Source organism: Micropterus salmoides, unplaced genomic scaffold (genome assembly GCF_014851395.1).
Source record: "Micropterus salmoides isolate LMB-PRFRI ecotype aquatic unplaced genomic scaffold, ASM1485139v1 Ms_hic_scaffold_19, whole genome shotgun sequence".
NCBI lineage: Eukaryota > Metazoa > Chordata > Actinopteri > Centrarchiformes > Centrarchidae > Micropterus > Micropterus salmoides.
Window position 1 is genome coordinate 14,220,425 of NW_024041039.1, and position 22,550 is coordinate 14,242,974.

General features: G+C 38.8%; 1 protein-coding gene across 2 annotated transcripts; it reads left to right on the forward strand.

The window, feature by feature from the left end:
* The first annotated feature begins 1,357 nt into the window (after positions 1-1,357).
* kcnk10b (potassium channel, subfamily K, member 10b) lies at positions 1,358-21,261 on the forward strand. Of its 2 annotated transcripts, none has more exons than XM_038728002.1 (7): positions 1,358-2,007; positions 6,777-7,192; positions 14,689-14,806; positions 17,128-17,288; positions 17,541-17,733; positions 17,831-17,973; positions 18,459-21,261. In XM_038728002.1, coding segments are annotated over exons 1-7 (1,680 nt in total). In that variant the 5' UTR covers positions 1,358-2,006; the 3' UTR covers positions 19,107-21,261. The 2 variants fall into 2 exon arrangements, with proteins under 2 accessions (XP_038583930.1, XP_038583928.1); XM_038728000.1 differs by lacking the exon at positions 1,358-2,007 and adding an exon at positions 2,026-2,600.
* The last annotated feature ends 1,289 nt before the right edge of the window (positions 21,262-22,550 follow it).

Sequence of the window (22,550 nt, forward strand, 5' to 3'; positions counted from 1 at the left end):
TTTTGTCATTAGAAAATGGGTCTTACTGGCAATTGCAACTGAAGGTGTTACATTTCTGCTTCAATGAGTGGCGGAACAGGTATGCATTACTGATGTACACAATTGTCCCTGGACATTTTCACAGCAAGAGCTTTGACTTGCTATAGTAAGCACCTAAAGCGTTACTAACATTTATTCAAGTTCTCCAGGGTGCTAGATATCAGATGCACCGAGATTATAAATAACCATGTCATGGCTGGTAGCCTATCTTGTTTATTACCGGTGTGCTGTTCTAAGGGACGTTTGTGGTATACAACCACCACATTTATAGTCAAGTGGCAGCGTGAAAAAATGACTAATGTAGGAAAGCACAGAGTGCAACAAATATAAATTCTGATTCAGCTGAGTACATGTCGGTCATGAGAACATTCTGTCAGCAGCGTATTGTTAATTCTGCCATGTTCCTTGTATTGTTTGATAGACCTTTTCACCCCTCACGTCATTTACCAACAAAGGTTGTGAAATACATTGTGACAGACTTTTTGAACAGTGAAGTAATTTTAATTTAGTGATTTTATTATCAAGGTTCAAATTAATGTAAATATGTGTATTAATACCCAATGCTGCACTTTGAAATTAAAGGACAAAAAATATCCCCATTTCTCATGCTGCTAAAGACAGTGATAAGCCCACGTCAGTGGGCTTATCATTGTAGATACAGGAGTAAAACAGGGGAATATTTTCTATTATGATGAGCTGAGAACATCTTTACTTGGCGTTGATGTTGTATGGCAAATTGATTGCACAACATTACAGTTTGAGCCTAAACCTGTTCTGCTCCAAAACATTATAATTTCATTTTGCTACCTGAATAAATGTATATCTTGAATCTTGATCTACTTTTTTCATCGTTTCCAAATGAATCAGATTTATTTTACAGCTTGTCACAGCAAGAAAAGCACAGGTGGAACTGATAACATTAATGATGGCTCGGTTGCAATTATTGCAATCCAATGCAGTTATTAATGTTATTAGTTACACCTGTGTTTGTCAAGTGTCTATTCAACTTTCATTTTACTCTAAATTTCCCTCAAGGTGCATGTCCTCTCTTGCCATGGTTCTGCATAATGAGTGTCTTCTATTAATAAATTATATTTTTAATTTTTTAAAGCATTTTTACTTTCCAGGCATACATGGGTTTCTTTGTTTTTTCAATGCTGGCCCATTTGATATCATCTGTTCAATCCCTTCTTTAAAAAAAGCAATTTTACTTTACAATTCCTATGTTTTTGGTCAAATTTAAGTAACTTTAGTTTTGTTGTGTTGTCTTGTTTTCCTCTTTTTTTTATTATCAACATATTGCATTCTGCTCATTTTGTGTGTGTGTTGTAAAGCAATTATCATTATAATAATAATTAGTAGGCCTATCAGTATGATGCATTCTCTAGTGAAGCTTGTATTACAGTTACAGTTCAAAACATAATTTTGACCACATTAAAAGGAGTTCTCATGCATGTTTCACATAGTAGCTATATTGAAATGAATGGAAACCAACGTCTACCTGTAAGGTAGGGTGGAAAACGTATTAAACTAATCAAGGTTAGTCAATTACGCTTGAATGATTTGACCAATGAACAAAAACATGCAAAAACAAACACAACCTTGCAACACCTGTAGAACGTTTTGACTCAAAATCATCAAAATATGAGAGAAAAGTTTTGTGTTACAGGCCTTCTACAGGCCTACAGACTTATTCTACTTAATAATTCCTGAGAATAATTTGGCCTAGCTGTTTATAAATTTCTAATTATCTCATTTGACGGGATGGGGAGGTTACCTATCTTTAGGTAAGTTCATCAATAATGCACTGTTTCCCATCCATTTGAATGATGTAATCATTCACAAGTCTGCTGCTGATTTGGTGAACGTCTCTGACTCGCCGCCCTGCGCCATGTGCTCCATCGCCGGTTGCCAAATGATGAGAGGATCGTTCTGATTTGGGGAGGGGGAAACAAGAACAGGAAAAGAGTGAGTATTCAAAAACGGATTATAAAATTTATTGTGTGAAATTGTAACTGATGCAAAGCTAGAAGTACAATTTCTACAGCTATGCTAGTTACAGTAAAACGCGGGTGGAGTTGTGAGCTTTGGGTACGAAAGGGAGGAGAGCATCCTTCCCCCGTTGTTCTCACTGCAGGACACGGGCGTAACGCGTGGGTGAAGTTGCTTATTTGGAAGCACTCCAGCTGTGTTTTTGGACCGAACCACTGGTGTGTGTGGTTTGGTACGACAGCTCAGTGAAGGATCTCACAAGTATCTCTCTGTTAGGCGAAGACCGCGAGTCCAAGCGAGGTGGAGACAAAAAAAGGAGGGGGGACAGCAGAGGCAGACAATGCGGTTTTGCAATGCGTTTATTGCTCCGTACAATTCGCACCCACATCCACCAAAACATGCTTTGCCGAAGACGTGGAAGAAGAAATCCTCGTGATCTGACTATCTTTCTGTGGGCTTTTTTAAAATAATCGGAACAGATTCCCCTATGTTTTGACTGAGAACAAAAATAGAGATGAAATTTCCAATAGAAAACCCAGGGAAACAAGTTAACTGGGACCCTGAACAAGGTTGGTAAATGCTGCTTTCTTATTGTCTGATAACTTTAGATTTTTGCATTTTAATAGTACTCCTTATCTCGGCAACACCTCATGGAGATACCTGAGACACATTAATCACACCAGGCTACATTGTTGCTTGAACTGCTTAGCAGACATTTCTTGTTAATTTCTTTGTTATTTCACTTCGTATTTTCATTTATGTGTATATTTCTCTTGTGTGAAAACAAAAAGGACACAAGACAAAGCGGTTGGGGGTATTTCTTATCCATCCTCCTTATGCTCATCTGCGTAAGGCGCTGCTGGGAGCGGTGCTTCAACTAATGAAAGCTAGGAGGAATAACCAGAGTGAAACCGGAAAAAATAAAACTGTCAAAATAAATGCATGTAAAGTTGTTGCTTAAAAAATATAAAGCTCTTGTCACAGGAAATTCTCTGCATGAGATTGTAATTTCCATCCTTAACTATATGCATTGTTTTCAGAGAAATGGCAGGTCACATACAGTGGATAATTACCAAATAGGCTATTTAATCTTAGGCTACAGAAAATAAGATACCTATGACTCCTCCTCCGTGCATTTTGTAACATATATGGTTTACAGAAAATAAAATGGGGATTTTGCTTGGTCTTCAAGCTCTGTTCAAATGAAATGTTGCTATTGATAGATTGATAGACGACTGCTCTTTCCAACTTTCCCAGAAAATGTTTTATTGTGAAATTTGTTTTGGCCGGATGTCCTTCATATTCCGGTGTTATTCAGGCTGGCTTGATGCATGATTTTGAGGCTCAGCTGGTGAGTAAAACGCCTACAACCTGTCTAGTGCCATGGGAATAGCTGGGCCAAGAGCCAACCTGAGCCAACCCAAAATCTGCTCTCATGTTTACTATTACTAGACTTAGTTTAGCATTTTGTTCATCAGTGGGTGACTAATGCTTTTATACAGGTAGGTCTAATATGAAGCTGACAGGCTGAAATGTTGACTGACTTAATGTTTCAAGAATCCAAGGGCTTCACTTTGTGTTGTGGTGGGGATAAAAGGTCAGAGATTAGGGCTGTGATGAAAGACTTTGGTCACGAGAACAAGACGAGAAGATATTTTAATACTATTTTGAAGAAATATTTGATGCTGAAATATATGAGTTGGGGGTCTGCGGGTCCTCCCTCCGGAAGATTTTGAGCCTTAAACTCTTAATTTACTGCATTCTGGATACATTTTCAGCACCAATTTATGGTGATAGATGTCTTTATTTATATGAAGGGAAACACAAAATTCAGGTGGCAGGTGAATCAAAATCTAAAAATATAATGGAATATAATGCAGTAATCAGTAGCTTTTTGTTGTTGCTTAAGTTACTTTCTTGGACAATGCACATGTGTTTCTTCTAGATTTAAATTGCATTGCATGTTTTCTTATTGTTTATTTAACATATCTTGTTGCAAGCTATTTTTCATTAACATTTTAACAAATCCATTCAAAAAGTGATGGGGACAAAATCAGCCATTTTAAAAAGTAGTGGGGACATGTCCCCAGTGTCCCCAGTGTAAATGACACATATCCAAGAATCCCACCACAACTGTGATCCATTAAACAGTGGTAAATGGTTGATGCAACGCTTCATTGCCATCATCAAAATTCTCATCATTATTCACATACTTTTCCCATTCTTTTGGATGAATTGAGGATCATCTTCTTTTATAGACCAGAATCCTGTTGAACATTTCCTCTGCTTTGGCCAAACATGCTGGAGACAGAGAGTGAGGCCTGAGAGAGAGAGAGAGAGAGAGAGAGAGAGTATCAGGTAGCATCAGATAAAAACGCTTTCCACTCAGGCTTATTTAATTAGCAAAAATCAATATGAAGCATATTCAGTTGTTTGAAAAATATTTTAGATTAATGCCAAAGCCTCAGAAATTTAAAACGCAAACCAAATTGTTGTTCATCACAGTCTTGGTTTTGCACATATATATCCATCCATCCATCTATCCATCCATAACCGCTTATCCGTACGGGGTCGTGGGGGGTTGGAGACAGTTTATGCCAGTTTATCACAGGGCTGACAGAGACAAACAACCATACACACTCACATTCACGCCTGAGGGCAATTTAGAGTCACCAATTAACCTACCTACATGTCTTTGGATGGTGTGTATATAGATAAACTTATGAGTGTTGTAGTTTCTTTAATCACTTAGATGCACTAAAGTCAATGAGATACAACTTTCTGGACTGCCCTTCAGTGTATATATAGCTGCCTCTGCCCTGCTGCATAGAGCAGTCACACTCACTCACAAGATGAGATGCAAAGCAATTATTGTCTTACTAAGACTAGTCATGGACTTGGGCCAATTTGCAATTCATTTACCAGAAGATGTTCAACTGCATCCATCAAAATGACAGCACCAACAGGAGATAATCATGTAGGGTCACAGTGTTTCTGCTGCTTCACCTCTTAATTTTCTAATTCATCTCATGTTCTAAATATAGCCAGCCACCACCCTTAAAGGCATATACTGTGAATTGAAAGTGGCAGTTTTGCACCTTCCCAAGCTTGTGATGTCACTTTGTTGTTATTGATAACATGACACAGGGATTAACTAACAAGATTAACAGCTCCTTGATCAGAGAATGAGACAATTCCTGGACGTCCTTGACTCATCAGTATAGGGTGTGTGTGTGTGAGTGCATACATTTTACCTATCCTGTAAGTGATACTATCCCATTAAAGAAAAGAGTGCCTCCCTCAAAAAATCAATTTCTCCTACAGAGATGCATCATTGTAGACAACAGGCTCCTCCCATGGCCATGAGGCACACCATGATGAAAGAGGAGGGGGCGTCACGGGTGAAGGCCTGAGCTCTGAATAGCTCATATACGACGCTTTATATACATTAAAGGAATCTGAATTTGGCTGCCTCCAAGGTGCAGCTTGCCACTTGGTTGACCTACTGCAGCACACATGTGTTATTATATAACCCATCCAGAAGCCATTGACTGAAAATGGCACGTATGCCTCTCTTACAGTCTATTAGAAAGATTTTATCGTGTTTCTCAGCAAAGCGGGTAACTCAATTTTCACCTTGACCTAGCTATACTGTAAGGGTTTGGTGTGTGTTTTAAATATTTCCCAATGTTTTGTATTTTTTTATTCTGCCTTATTGTGTATATACATACATGCAATCTTCAGACAGTCATATTAATTGTAACCCCTAATTCAGAATGATTCTTCAGATTTTTCATTCATAACAGTTATTTAATGATGAGGTTTTGTGCATAAGTAATTAAAGCAGTAGCTGTGGACTTCTGAGTCTCCATTTCACAGGACTAATGGCTTTCATGAGTAGAACCAAGAACAAATTCTCAGTATGTCCTGCTGCAGCCCGGCTTTGACACAGCTGTAGGCTGGATAACAGGCATTTTTGCTGATAGCTTTGAGTGTCGGCTTTGGGAAGTGCCCTTTACAGTATTAGCTCAGTGTAATGGAATGAAATCACTTTTTAATGCTTCATACAGGAGGCTATAGAGTTTCGATGGCTGTGATGATCTTGTATTTATGTGTTCGGAGTGCAAAACAAATGCATGTCTTTCTTGCGCTCAGACCAAACCTGTACAGTGATTTCTGATTACTGTAAATCACTCCCTTTAAAATTATTTACTTTATTATATTAAGAAAAAGTACAATTTACTGCCTTATGTACAGAGGTATATTATCATTTTTGATACATCTGTACCTGACGATTTCTCAGAATATTGAGAAGTTGCTTCATTCTTTTTTGACTCAAGTCCTTTGGAATCAAAAATTGTTTGTAAACTTGTGTCTCTTTTAGCTGTTTTAGACATATACTGTAAGCACATGAAAGATTAAGGTGGGAAAAAATACAATAATTTATTTTCTTATTAATGCAACAGACTGGTTAACACAGACCAGTACAAAGGAAAAACATATGGATCTGGCACCAAAATGTCCTGATCATTTCCAAGTCACTTAAACTCACATTTTTCAATATCCACTCTGTAACAGATTCACGGCCTTGAGCCAACTGTTACAACAGTCTGTGAATTTGTATTTGCCTGAAATCATCCGAATCACTTTTAGAAGATAGAATTGCTGTTTCAGGATTGGTAACCTCCAACACAAGGGTAAACTAAACATAAATTAATCTTGTTTCCTCACCTCTCTTTTCCTAGTGGCGGTGCAGACCAACTTGGTCCCTCCCAAAAAGGTCCAGCCTGGCATGGTGAAGTCCAGTCTAGTCCAGGCCAGTGTGGCCACCATGCAGAACCCCATGAGCTGTGACCCTAAGGCCAGTGGTCACAGTCCGCTGCCACGCCTGTCCATCTCCTCCCGCTCAGCCAGCGTAGTGGCCAGCATGGATGCCAGCTGTGACGGCATGGCTGCCGCACTCCACTCAGTGATGAAGTGGAAGACGGTGCTGGCAGTGTTCATCGTGGTCGTTCTCTACCTGGTTTGTGGAGGCCTGGCATTCAATGCACTGGAGCAGCCGTTTGAGAGCAACCAGAAGACCAGTATCACTCTGGAGAAGGCTTCATTCCTGGCGAGACACCCCTGTGTTACTCCTGATGAGCTGGAGGCACTCATCAAGGTGAGTGTCTGAAAGTGGAGTTTTTGGAGTTTTTAGATAAAGTGAGACATGATATCCACATTTCCATGGTTTTCTCCTTCCAGCTGCTAAGACTTTGGAATAGTAAATGGTATTTGGCGAATCTATTCATTTCCAACAGATCAATTTGTAAGAGGGTAGTGAGATAAGAAAAAATAAATGATTACTTTCAGGGGTAATTAGGGGTTAGGGGTAATTAATTTAGGTTTCATTAGCTTGTCACATGATCTTGAAAAGCTTCCTTTTATGTCCAGATTGTCCTTCAGCAAAGCCTCTGTCCATCAACAGAGTCATCGCTCAAGTCCACATAAAACAACATATACATGACAACATTTGTCTTGTTTGTTTTAATAAATCACAATATACTTAAATAGTGAGTTAAAGTGTGACTTTTTAGTGAACTCATTTAGAACAGTTCTGATTTCAGTTTCATTTCAACATGATTGTATTTATGACAAACTCAACTTAAAGTGGCTATTATTGATCCTTTTATAATAACAATGTATGAAATGATAATGTGAAAACAATGTGAAAAAGGGTCGCTAATAGTGATTAAACTTCAGGGAATTATCACCTGAATCCCCAGCTTTCCTCTGCTTTACAGAGCTTTATAGTGTTTGACTGTCCGGCCCATGACTTTACTGTTTGGGTTCACTGTCACTGCTCTAATAAAGTCATTATTCGGTGAAACACGCAGCTGTTTTTAGTGAAACAGCTTTAATAATCCCACTGTACACTACTCAGAACCGAACAGTAGACATACACAGGTGAACATAATGGAGCAGCTAAATAACCAAATATTTCCCCCAGGAGTTTGTATAGAACAAAAATTTGAGTTAAAGTGTATGAATATTGGACAGAACTAGACTCCCAGTGATGAAATGACAGCACTGATCCTTATCTGCTGTGCCAATGATATGTTCGCAGCGTCTTTCCGCTGCTCCCAAGTAGCCAAAACAAATCAGTTATTGCAGGTGTAAAGGTCCCCTTACCAGCTAAGAGTCTTCATTAGTAAATGGAACTGCTCAGGGTTCATCACATGGCTGAGGTGTGTAATGTCAGCCACGTGACAATAAGTGGACCTATACTTAATATGATGACGACGCCTGTGCCAGTTCAATAGACTTGTAAGTGGACTGTTGAGACCATTTTGTCACATTTACTTTTCCCAACGTGAACGCTTACTTGGAGCAGTTTAGTTGCTGTTGCTGCAGATACACGCTAGAGCTAAATAATGATTTTAGATTTTGTTGTTGTCAGCTTCAGTCCAGTCAACTCTACTACATTCTCTTTCTAAGTTTGTATTCTGGATTCTACTTCTCTATTACGGTGCACTCAACACCTTAATTTGGGTAGGTTAGATTCACCCACACTCTAAATCAAAGGCACACAATTGGGATTTTACAAATTTTAAATGTTACATTGAACATTTTTCACTAAAATAGTGTTGCCATTGCAGTAATAATGCTTATTTATCAACATTTTTAATAACAATGTTATTAGGATTCTAACGATTCTGTTGATTAGCCAATAAATTGATCATATAATGACTAAAGCACCATCAGAAGACACCCCCCCTACTATTTGCCCCCTGGCTGTTGACGGTTGATGGGTAAATGTCAGGAGCAGATTTAGAGGCAGATCCATTCTTTAGCAGGAGGCACAATATACCTTCAGGGTCACCACAGAGTTACCCATAGTTCTCAAAAGTGACACTTCACATCTGTTGGCAAACACATTGTAGAATACATGCAGGTTTATGTTACATAACAGTACATTAAAGTAATCTTGTAGAAAAGGCCAAATAACACTTTGTCCTAAGATGTTTATCTTCATAGAAAAATCAGTCACTGTGATCTTTATGCTGTATCCACAGTTGCTTAGAGTGAATAATTGCGAATTGTAATTGCAGCACTATATTTATTTTGTGGTTCATATGTAAACAATGGTATTACAATAGCATAGCTGGTTGTTTTGAGAAATAGCTTTAAACTAAGTTGTTGAATGCCTTATAGCCTCAATAATAGGTGTATTGAAATTCCAGAGCGAGGCTTTAACAATACCCACACGGGGTGGTGATGGCGCAATGGATAAGATGCCTGCCTTTGGTGTGAGAAACCCAGGTTCAATCCCCCACTGTGACCCATCCATCATTGTGTCTCTGAGCAAGACCTAGTCGCTCCAAAGACATGCAAACTCTGACATGTATAGCAAATGTAAGGCGCTTTGGATAAAAGTGTCAGCTAAATGAATTAAAGTAATGTTTTAAATAGAGAAACTAGCTCACGACTACAGTAGAACGGTTGCCTTTACTTTAAGAAACATCTGAAGCAAAGTTTTCTGTCAAAACCATCTTCTATATCTTCTATTTATCAGGAAATGTAGTAAAACCTGAGGGGTTGAATGATCCAGGAAGATTTCAGGAACCGAGTGACCCTCTGATACTTAATAATCTACATGACACTCCATCAAAGTCCAACATGATCCTGGATATAAACAGCCTGTTGTTAAAAACATGACTTACAACTCTTATACTGTGACACAGACGTTGGTTCATGCTGACCTGAAGCATGCTTTTTCTGCACCACTTCTTTACCACTACCTGTGTGAATTGGACCAGATAACAAGCAGATTGTGAAATAAAAAATCCCATCACATCACAACTTAACCGTGCAATTTATTATGTCTTTTTACGGTGTCAGCTGCTTTATAACACAGGGCACACTGCTCTCTGATATCACGTCCAGAATTATGGGCCAACGCTTAAGGTCACTACATCAAGCTGACATGTAAAACTGGAAGCGGGATTGGAAAATGATTTGAGACGTGTCAGCAATGCAGTAGGATGAGTGGAAAGTTTGATTCGTGAGGGAGTGTGGTGATAGAAAAGAGTGGGACTAAAAATCAATCAAGCCCTCCTTTGCAGAAGATTTCACCAAGAAAAAGAGGGACAATCTGTCAGTATGGGTTGTTTTATTTTCCGTTTTAGCAACAGAGTACCTAATTAGCAGCATTGTGCATAAAGCATATGGAAATACAACAGATCTAGCAGAAGAGCACTGCAAAAAGCAAAAAGACCCTTTTTGCAATAATTTGCTTTCCATGTTTTTCTCATGTAGTCTGAGGACAATAAAACAAGATTCCTATTAGTGAGTTCCTTGGATTCTATTAAGCTTGAGATAACCCCAAAGAGAGAACCAACCACACGGCATTTGGTGTGCTCCACTTTCCGCTAGAATGGCTCCATTTGATGTCAACTTCTTCAACACTGCTCCAGTGAATATTGGACTGCCTATCTGTCGCTCTCTCCTTCTCCACACCCATCTCTGTTCTTCTATTCTTTCTCAGAGAAGCATCCATTTTCCTTCTTCTTCCTTGCAGTGCTCAACCTTTGAGCCACAAAAGCGCTATCATTAGTTTGTAAAAAAAATCAATGACAGTATTTCTTAAGGAGAAGTGTGGAAATAAAAACATCTAGCATGGTGTCCTTGGGGTCTGGAGGGAATCTATTATTTATTGCACAGGCCAGAAGTACTAGCAAAGCAGCACAAGACTGTCTCTCGGACAAATGATCAGATTCATGAGATAATGTATGACAATGTGTCTCACCAAGAACTGAAAAGTTAAGGCGTATTTGCCTGTCTGAAATTTCCCAGAACTCATTTGCAATCTGTAACATTTAATGTATTAAAAGAATAGTTTGATATGTTGACATATTCACTTCACTCATATTCCACTCTCACGTCTATACACTTAATATAAAACTACCACCAGCAGCTGCTTAGCTTAGCTTTGCACAAAGACTTGAAACAAGTGGAAACAGTCCAAAAATCACGAAATCCACCAACTTGCACATCTAAAACTCACAAATTAACATATATTATACATATATCTTGTTTGTTTCATTCACACAATAAACAACATGTAAAAATTATAAGTTGTTGTTTATCTGCGAGTAAATTTTTTGGCCCGGGAGGAATGAACTAATTAATAATTAAACCACAGCTTGTCGTATTAATTTTTCTTTTTATGTAAAGATCAAACAAATGAGATATAACTTTTTCATCATGAGCTTTAGAAATGCTGGTAGGTGGATTTTTTAGCTTTGACAGATCCAGTTTCCTTCTGTTTCCAGTCTTTATGCTAAGCTAAGCTAACTGGCTGCTGACTGTAGCTGCATATTTACTGTGCAGGTGTGAGAGTGGTATCAACCTTCTTAGCTAACAATGAATGAGTGTTTTAATCAAAATATCAAACTATTTCTCAGGAGAAATAAGATTGATTTATCACACTACTAAGTTATGATGATACTTAAACTCTAAGCATTGCAGAAATAACGAATATCATGCCATGTGTGGAGCCCACACTGACATATAACACAATTATTTTCCTGCCGTCTCACGAAAAGGCCTTCAGGCTGCTTCACAAGTACTCCATCGAAGTGTCTGTCTGGTCTTCTAACAGGTTCCGTTAATGGTCTGTTCGTGCTGTGTCAAGCCTGTCACTCAGACAAAGATCCTCTGTGGCGACACAGCAGTGGTGACTCACTGTTGTCAAACTGTTTGGCTTAGGAGATGACAGAAAAATGGCAACCTCAGGAAGCATGTGGGTGTAGATATACAGCATTTGTGTGTGTGTTTCAGCACTTGTAAAGGTTTGCACCATAGCGTGTGTTGGTTTAATGTTTGTGTGTGTCCATACACTTCTATTAACCTCCTCATGTCTGCTTCAGTATCTGTGCAGTCCACCTACCCACTGTGCGCCCACAAAGACAGCAGACCTAATTGGCCTTCCTAGCGCCGTTGGTATGACTCACTCTGTGGCACGATGTGAAGCCGCGCTATTATTGACACCAGTCAAGCCTTGTTTATTGATGAGTCACTTATCTGCAAAAACTTTCATAAACACTTAACTACCTGCAGTAAAACTACGTCAGGATACGCAACCACCGTTGTCATGGTTTTTTATAGCATGAATAACATGATGGATTTTTAAAGATCACATGGATTTACAGTTGTTTGTGAGAACTATTAACAAAGTTGGGCTCCTTTTTTGAAAATTCTACAGTGACTAATAGGCTCTTAGGTGTCTACCTAACGTGCAGCAACTAATGAAAATGCTATAAATATCAACAAACCCTTGTGTGTTCAAATGTCTCAACAAGTGATACTGAACAGTATATGCAGTGGTGGAATGCAACATAGAGCTCTTAAAGTACTTGTAATGGAGTATTTTTCCACTGAGGTAATTCTACTTTCACTTAAATAAGGGATCGTAGTACATTATCAGTGCTCAATATTATCTTAAGACTCATGGAAAGAATATGTGCTCACTACACGAACAGCTCTGCAAATCTGCCTCATCTGTGATGGAGCAGAGTCTTCCTGTTTGGCAGTTATTTGTGCAGCTTTAATGCTTCAAGGTGGTCGGATTAAAGCTCTGGATATTAGTGATGGTGCAAGTGCTGCAGAGGAGAGTGCTTGGCACCAGCTCACAGTGAGGGTGGGTGAAGAAGAACCTAATGCACCCCGCTGGCTGGATCACTGCCGTCACATGCTGTGGAGTAGAAAGGCCACACTGAGAGGATAAAGATCTGCAGTGAGTTAGCTTGCTCTCTAATGACCCTGCAGTGTAGAAAATGAAAATGCGCATTAGCGAAGAGCCCATTAAGTTTCTGTGTGTGTGTGCAATAATTCTGCATGTTGATTCTTCTGTGCAGTCAAACTGGAGGAGAGCATGTGCGAAACAAAAACACCATTTGTCGTCCTAATTAACACTCTGCAACACAAATCAAAGTCAATATCCTCAAAGCGCCTCAAATGTGCATGTGGAGAAGGAAGATTTTCCACATCTCTAATGTAGCGTGGACTTGGCTGTGCCTGTGTGTGTGAGACAAAAATAGACCTTATCATAAAGTATTCAGATACATTGTGATGCTATTAATAGCTCTCCCTTGACGCCAAAATTAGATTATTTGGGGTTTATTATAAAATTTTGATTTTGCCGTTTCTGCCCAAACCTATGAAATAGCATTAATGTAATTAGCTAATTTTAGACACAAAAATCTGTCTCATTAAGGGCACTGCACTGATGGAGCTGAGGTAATCACATGCAAGATTATGAGCGGGCATGTGCAGCTATGTGTGTAGAAGGAGTGGTCCTCCACTCTGTCTGCTTTGAAATGTATGTCATGAGAGTTGATACATATTTTATTATATCCACATGCATCTCACTAACAGCTTGCATGGATAGATTGGGGGTTGCTCTGAATGAAGAAGCTGTATGTTACATCCCACCAGGAATGTTGGTAAATGCAGTGGAGCTATTTCTTACCAAAGGCATCCCTCACAATGACTTTTCTTGTCAGCAGAATCAATGTTTATTTGAGCCCAGATGCAAAATTCGTACTGTAAATTTCCACGGATAAATAAAATGCCCATAAACAGAGAATTTAGAAAGAACTAGATTAACTTCTCGTGGCTACATAATGGAAAACAGAAGGAAATCAATAAGAATAATGATGCAGTAAATGCAGAGCATTGTGGCTTCTTAATGTTTTTCAAGCTGAGGATAAAGAAGAGCTGAGGGACTAAAGGAAAAGGTTGACACTGAAGAAAAGAGAGATAAAGGTGACTCTGCTGCAAGTGAAAGTCTTTGTGGGAACAGTGAAAACATGCAAATTGGGTAAAAATGCTGAGTGAAGAAACAGTTCCACACTGAATAATGTGAAAAGATCTCATGTTAGATGTTTGTGTTTTCATGTAGTGACATTATGTTTTCTTATGCGCATAATAAAACAGTGCCCTTGTATTGCTTGTATTACTTTCTGTCAAAATTTACTTACGTTATGCTTATTTTTTCCCCTACTTCTCTTAAATGTGTGCTTTTTCTTTTGTGAGTTACTGTATAATTTCACATCTTTATTACTCAAATAAAGCAAGGAAAATTACACTTTGCTTGAATTGGTCACAAGCAGCAAATGTGTGCATCTAGTGACGAGGATTTGCAAGTAGACACCGCTTAATTTTATGGGGTCACAAGCCAGAAATGTTGGGAATAGATACAGTATTATTGAATTGACTGAATTAATTGTAACTCCGTCCACTTAGCTCTACTTCTTGTGTTATTATAGCTTCATAAGATGGCTCTAGAATGAATTCACTTCTCCCTCCCTCTCCCATTTTCAGGACATTCCTTCTTTCCTCTTTTATCAGGTAGTGTGACCTTCCAGGTTCAGATCAATTACTATCCTCAATTACCTCACGAGTGTTACACAACCAGGGGTCACACATGAATGTTGGCAGGAGATGGGTTAACGTGATCACTCTTTTCCAGCCATCAGGACATTATATAGGGAAATCATAAGAGACACGCGTGTGTTGTGTTGCCATCAGCTGAGCTGGTATGCACATGACCCTGAACTCCTCTGTTACTGAGAATCATAATCATTATAATGTAAGCATTTTCACTCTTTCCAGCATGCCATAGATGCTGTGAGTGCAGGAGTGAGTCCTATTGGAGACACATCCTACAATTCCAGTTACTGGGACCTGGGCAGTGCTTTCTTCTTTGCTGGAACTGTCATCACTACCATAGGTAAAGTTTTAAATAATTCACTCTTTAGTACTCGTTAAAGTTAAATCTGCTTTTGTTGACAGTCAATACAACTGCCATTGAAAAAGTTTTATATGCTGATGTATTATATTTTTAACACACTTTTCCCCCATTACCTTCAACTTTGGTTTGTACTTTTACACATTCCCAGAATGAATTATGACAATCTCTGAAGAAAAATTAAAGGAGGGGTATGTGATTCTGGAGAAATCCAATACCATGACAAATACCATGATATAGGTTATATATATAGAACTTTAGCTTAGTTGTGGGCTAGAACACTGTCACAACAGTTGCAGCTGTAAAGCTAATATGCAGAGAGGACAAGACGGTAAGACGGTCCAAGAGCCAGCACACCAGCTCCAGACAGCAATACTCTCTTTATAATATAGCTAACATCAGAACAACAGCTGTGAATATGTGTATTGGATTAGAATTGGTTGTGCCTCTAGTCTTCTGTTTTATTGGTATAGGTTAAAGCACCAAATCACATAAAGAAAAATGATCTCCAACAAACCTTATGGAAAACTTTACATTAAATGTAAAATTCTTCCTCTACATAAACAGACGCAACAGAATTTACAAGGTATTATCACAGAGGTATGACTGAATGAAAAGGAAAAGCTTCAGTCTAGCTGTAATGAATTAACTGAAAATGCTTTGTTTTGTTAATCATCAGTCAATCATAAATAGCATTTCAAGTCTACTACTGCCCTGTCACTCTAAGCCTCAAATAAACTCGGGAGCAGACACGGACAGCTGCAGACCCCACGGATGCGGACTACTTCTGTTAGTCAGTGAGGAGAGGAGGATTCATTCCAATGTGATGTAAAGATGAAAAATAGATGGTTTCCTAAATTATCACCCACAAAACAATTTTCCCCCAAACAAATACCCACTTATAAATAATCATTCTTATTTTCATAATAACAGAGTTTAAATTGGATATTATTTTTTATTTCATCATAGACACTTTTCTTTAAAAATCAATGGCATTTTTTCCGCAATAAAAGTTTAATTTCATGTCACGTTTTCATGAAAAAAACATCTATTAATTTATTTTCACAAATTGTTATTTCAGATACATATTTATAATATAATAATAATATTAATGTATTTATCTTTTTAACAATTGCTTATTTATTTAAATAATTTTGAAAACTTTGGGGCCTGGTAACAAAGAAAAGAAGAATTTTGATCTCTACATAAAAATGGTGGTCTTGTCAACATTTGGTGATGAGCAAAATGCTTCACCAAGTAACTACATGAGCTTATAAATTCAAGACTAACAGCCTTAATTTATCAAAATGCATTAGTGCTTAAGATGGGCTTTGTCCTTTCAATTTATTAAAGGTGTTTTCTCATTACAAACTGCTGTAAAGCTCTGCAAATCGTTTACTCTTATTGCTGCCCTCAGGTGAGGTACAAATCCCTTTGCCCTCATGAGCTTGTGCTAAATGATGCAAAGCCAAAGCACTGTAAGATTTAACAACCTGTGAACGACATTATTGAGGATGCTGACAAAACAGGCACTGCCACTGCATAGGTGATGTGGTTTTACTTTATGTCAAGGTGTCTATAAATGCTTTTTAACCCTTAAAAGGCGTTCTCGATTTTACAAGACAAACATGTTTTTAATTAATGTTGGCATTTCCTAACATGTTGCAGAACGGTGTCTTTCAGTGGCTTCATTTGCTTCACTCTCCAGATTTATTATTTTTAAATATCAGAAGTAGGATACAAGAACTATAAGTTTAGATATATTAGTATATATAATAAATTTATGTGCAAACAATTCAAGATAAAACTGTCCTTGATGTGAGACAGAAAATCAGAAAAACACCATGACAACGGAAGAAGTAGAAGTAAACATGATACTGACGGGATGCTTGTTATGTAATCTAGTCACAACTTTAAAATAACTGTATGCTTTGTCCCCTGTCTCGCTGACATCTCTGTCTATCTCTGTCAGTCTCTGTCACTGTAGGGGTACATTTATTGCAATTCCATTAAGTGGAACCTAATTGTTGTCTGGGAGCTTATTTACTGCAGACCCCTGCTAAGGGAACTAAGACACATTACATAAGCGCTTCAATTGATTATGTTGTATAAGAAAGTCTTGATTTGCTTCTTTTGCTTCTAATCGTACTCGCAATACTCCTTTGCCTCCTCCTCACCTCTTCTTCACGGCCTCTCTTTGCATTCCTCGTTTTATCTTCTTTAACGGCATGTTTCTTCACTTGCTTACACTCTTTTTTTTTTCTTCTTCTCTCATCTTCCTTATGTTTTCCTTGTTTTGACAGGTTATGGAAACATAGCTCCAAGCACAGAGGGCGGGAAAATCTTTTGCATCCTTTATGCCATATTTGGCATCCCTCTCTTTGGCTTCTTGTTGGCGGGGATCGGGGACCAGCTGGGGACCATCTTTGTGAAAAGCATCTTGAGAGTTGAGAGGATATTCAGGGTGAGTTGCAAGTATCACATTGTATTGCTTATTCTTTCATCTATCTCTTGTAGTGCTTTGTAGGTCTTAGTGATGTTGTATGTGAATGACAACAATGTAGTTTTAGTTCTTTTTTATTCACATTTGCCATTTTTATAATGGGATATTTAGCCATTCTCAGGTCTCATGTATCAGTGCCTTTGAACCTTTGTTCACTCTATTGATCTTTTTTAATTGCTTGTATTAGTAACATCTAATATTTGGTTTTCTCAGCAAAAACACAAACAGATCAGCCAGACTAAGATCAGAGTGACGTCCACCATCCTGTTCATCCTGGCTGGCTGCATTGTTTTTGTCACCATCCCTGCTGTCATCTTTAAACACATCGAGGGATGGACTACACTGGAGGCCATCTACTTTGTTGTGATCACTCTCACCACAGTGGGGATAGGAGACTATGTGGCAGGTAGAGGGATGGTTGTTCTTCCATGATGGAAATGACTATTTTGTCAAATTATCATGACTCATTTTTGAGCGTACTTGTGTTTTTCCTTCCCCACCAGGTGGAAACCGTAGGATCGACTATATGAAGTGGTACAAGCCTCTGGTGTGGTTCTGGATCTTGGTGGGTTTGGCATACTTTGCGGCCGTCCTCAGCATGATTGGAGACTGGCTCCGAGTTCTGTCTAAAAAGACCAAAGAAGAGGTAGGGTTCATTCAATTACACTGTTCAGTATTGCTTTGGATATGTAGAAAATAAAAGGTCACTCCACTGCTGCGTCCTCTGCCCCTTCTCTCTAATTTTGCCTGTTAATTGCTGCTTAGGGCTCATCAAAGGTTCTGTAACAGGCTGCTATTGATCCTCTAGAATGGAAAAAGATGTATAGGGGTTCAATACAGGGCTTATCAGTTTTAGGATTTGATAGTCGTTATCAATAGTTTCTACCATCAGAGCCATCACTTCACACTAGTAAGAAAAACGGAAATCTCTCATGTGAAATAACAAAACTGTTCCAGCTTTGGCAGAAGACATTATCATTTAGAACCTGATCACTCATACTGAGAAGCTGATTGAGACATTATTTTATCGGGCATTTAAGAAACAATAGTTTAACACAGTGACAATGTCTTGCAGATTGTACCACATACTCTTGTAATAACTATCTGATCCTTGCTGCACTGTCATCACAGGTTGGGGAGTTTAAAGCTCATGCAGCTGAATGGAAGGCAAATGTACGAGCAGAGTTCCGTGAAACACGCCGGCGCCTGAGCGTCGAGATCCATGATAAGCTCCAGCGGGCCGCCACCATCCGCAGCATGGAGCGCCGTCAGCTTGGCCTCGAGCAGCGGGCTCACTCCCTGGACATGTTGTCTCCAGAGAAGCGAGCCTTGTTCACCAGCCTGGATGCTGGCCGTTTCAAGACTTCCTCGCAGGAGAGCATCGACACCAAGCTCAACAACCTGAGGCTGAAGGGGGCCTGTGAGCCGTACGACCATCAGGGGAGTGAGCAAACGCCGCAGACAGCGTCTTCCTCAGAGGAGAATCTCTTCAACCTGCGCTTTGGATCCCTCACCAAGCTGGCCAGACGCAACAAGAACCGCGAGCTGCGGAGGAACATTACTGAAGATGTGCGACGGTCAAGTGTAGGCATAAACAATGGCAGTGCCATGCTGGGCGAGGAGAGGACGGAAGAAGAAGGCGATGGAGAGCCAGATGACGAGATCGGAGAAAGAAAAGAGGGAAACACTAGTCTGACAAACCTGTCACAGTACGCAAAGGAGCGCACTAAGTTGAATGGGTTCACACCAGTACAGGCCAAAGATAGAGAGAGCGACTAGGTATAGAATGGAAGAGCACTACAAAGACAGAGAGCGAAACAGAGTGAAAGATACAGAGACAGAGACACCGAAAAACAGTGCATGGTCCTTTGAGATGTCAAGAAATGTGCCTTTCTGTTTCCTATGCTTAGATTGGAACCGCTCCCAGGAAATTCAGTCATTGTGCCATAGCCATTGGAAGAAAATGTGTTGCCAAAAATGAATGAATTGAAGTGACAGAAGAGGCTGTAGTTAAAATACCTCATATCTGATGTTGCTGTAGAGTGGGCTACTTAAGAACTTTCATTTCTACAGAATCTGTCATTCCAGCCTCATTGTCTTTCAGCCCTGACAATGCGACACTTGGGCAATGGCTGTGTGTTAATGCTGAATCTTATTTTTAAATAATGTGGGCAGGACATCCCAAGAGCTAGCTTCATGTCATCCATCTTCAGAAACATTATTGATCTCCACTTTGTCATCTCATACTGCGGTGGCTATGTTTAGCTCAGCCAGGCTGCTACAAAAGGACTACTACGTTCAATGAATGGGCGGGAAGTTGTGTTTCTGCTGGATCAATAGACAATACGAGCATTTACCTAGCTGACAATTATTCCTACAAGGTATGTGGCTTGGAAGATGTAACCCTAGGGCATAAACTACAACATGCTAAAAGCTCATAAAAACAAACTACTCACATTGATTGTGCATGGTTATTAAAACACAACCACAGCAGTTAACTGATATAAACTAACTTGAAAGCTTGAAATTACAACTGTAATAATGTTTCTTTTTGTTTAAATAAAATGAAATGTGTCTTTCATTCATATTTATGGTGAAAAAAAGCCACTAATTCTTCTTCTTGGATCAACACAGAGCTGGAATTCACCTGACAGACACTGATTTAATCACCTTTGGCCATGAGATTGTCAGCAAAGTTAAAAACACTCTTTTTCGTATATGACATTCACTTTATTACAGAGGTCTTGAGACTACTTAAATTACTTTTTAATTAATGAATGTGATGCTCTTGATTTTGTACTCACCAAGCATGTTTGCACCTGTTTACTCCTTTTTAAATCGGCCGAGCACTTGAGTTGAGTTTTCCATTGTATTGTAAAATATGAACATAATCTCTTTTTTTGCATTTCTTTTCTGAAACTCAGTAGAACATTCTGGCTTCAATCATATCCACACTGAAATGTGTTTTACTGTAGTTCCTAAAGGTTTACTCAATGAAATTTTTGTCAGATGACCATTCATCACCATTCAACTTTGTTTGCATTTTATAAACAGGCACTCGCAATACTACCCAATGCCTACCATGTATCCATAGCGTGCACTGCATGCATTTCTAAAGCTGAATTACACACACACTGGAACCTGTAACCTGATTTGAATAACATTCATCTTTTCATGACCATTACCTGTGACAAGTTGAACGACTATTTGTTGTGCACAATTTATTTATTTGATCACATTAAATGTAGTGAGTGCCTTTTCCCAAATAATAAACATGACCAAGAAATTTGAAAGTTGGTATACAAATAACATAATTAGCATATTCATTCAATATGCTGGTGGTATAGGGTGAAGGGCAGTGCTTTTCCAAGGTCATTTCTACAAAATTATATTCCAGATTTGAAAAACTATTGCTAGCTGTTTTTCAGTAAGAGGTTTCACAGTTGCTGGAATTACTAAGTTAATCATGTAACAGGTTGAAATTCAGATCACACTGTATGGATTATCATCTAAACATACATTCATTCTTTAGGAACGTGTGAACATGAAAATATTTATGGACGTTCTCAACTCATGAACTGTGTTTGTAATAAGGATTGGCCCATTGGTGGATGAATGCCACATGTTCTCTCTTCATTAAAGCTAACTTCCTAGCCCCAGAGGCTCTAGGCTACAAAATACAAAGACAGAATCATGCAGTAGTAAGTTAGCCTAGCTACCAATCCTGTACTAGAACATACGGACTGAATGTAACCAGCTCTCTTAGGGCAGGTTACAGACTATGTTTTGTGTGTGTGTGTGTGTGTGTGTGTGTGTGTGTGTGTGTGTTTTGGCCATCAATTTCTCAAAATGTTTTGGCACACATATGATGGACAGTTGAGATGAATGTGTATTTAGAAGACTGTTTTCTGTTTTATTTTATTAAATTTGGGCTTCTCTTGGTAAATGTGTATGTGCTTTAACTGGAAAGTTCAAATGTATTTACATCTGGTAGGTGGCTTTAATGATTTATGGTCCATATAATGCCACAGACTAGAAAATGGTTAGATTTTCTAGTGTAATGTAATAAATTGTCACATACTTTCCGGTACAACATTGTTGACATACTGTAAGTGAAAATATTCTTTAGCATTTTATGTAGTTTAATTCCATTATACTAAATGCTACTATGTAGTATTACTATATACTGAAAAAATTAATGACTTCAAGTTATACATCTTTTTAGTGTATTACTCACAGTTTGCCTGTAAAAAATCACGGAAATGATGACAAAGACAAACCACACTAATTCAAACACAATATGTCAAAAAAGCATCCCTTCTCTTCACACTTTATTTTTTATCCTTTTCCTCATTTCACTCCTCTCAAAAGTGTAGCCTAACTTATTTTTAAAATATACATTATCACTGTGAATTTGCCTTGATGCAGCTTTTGGGTAATTAAGTGACAGAATTCATTATTTTGCCACTGACTCCCATTGTGCTGGAGCCCGAGGTCTCCGTCTGTGCATGTCTTGCTCGGAGCCACAGTCACGTGTATCAAAGTGTGTATGGCACAGAGGCAAAAGACCCAGCTGACAGCACCACAAAATAAAATAATCAGGGAGACAGGTCAGTAACGGCAGAGCTATAAATTGCATGAAAGGGTGTGTGTGTTTATGGAGGTTTTCCTTTCAAGGTGAAGTGACCTCAATCTGCTCCGCCCCCCTCCTTCCCTTTTGTATGTTTCTCACTATCTTTCTGACCTCCTATCTTTAACTTTGTTCCTCCCCCACACATGATGAATCAACCAGGGATTTTGTTGGTGTTGTTCTGTTCATTAGTCTATTTACTCAATCAGAGTCATTGACATGGAAGACCCTGGCAGAGTAGGTCTTACTATACAGCAGGAAACAGCTGTGATGGGTAAATGCTCACATCACGCCCAAAGGCCTCCTTTAATGACTAGTCACGATAAGGTGAGAAGCAATTTCACCTTGATGGCTGAGGAACAGACTCTTGATTTGTTATACTTACGGCTCTTGACAATCCTGATGATGCTGTATAACCAAGCTGCATAATCATGTTGTGTTTACATTTTTATTAGTTCTCTCCACATTGACTTACTTGTGTGATCAAAAGCTTGAAAGTTTGCTGCATCTGTCTCATTGGCACATGCACTTTAAAATCAAATGTGCACATGCAAATTGTATGTGATGTGACAGAAAAAAATAACATTTATTCA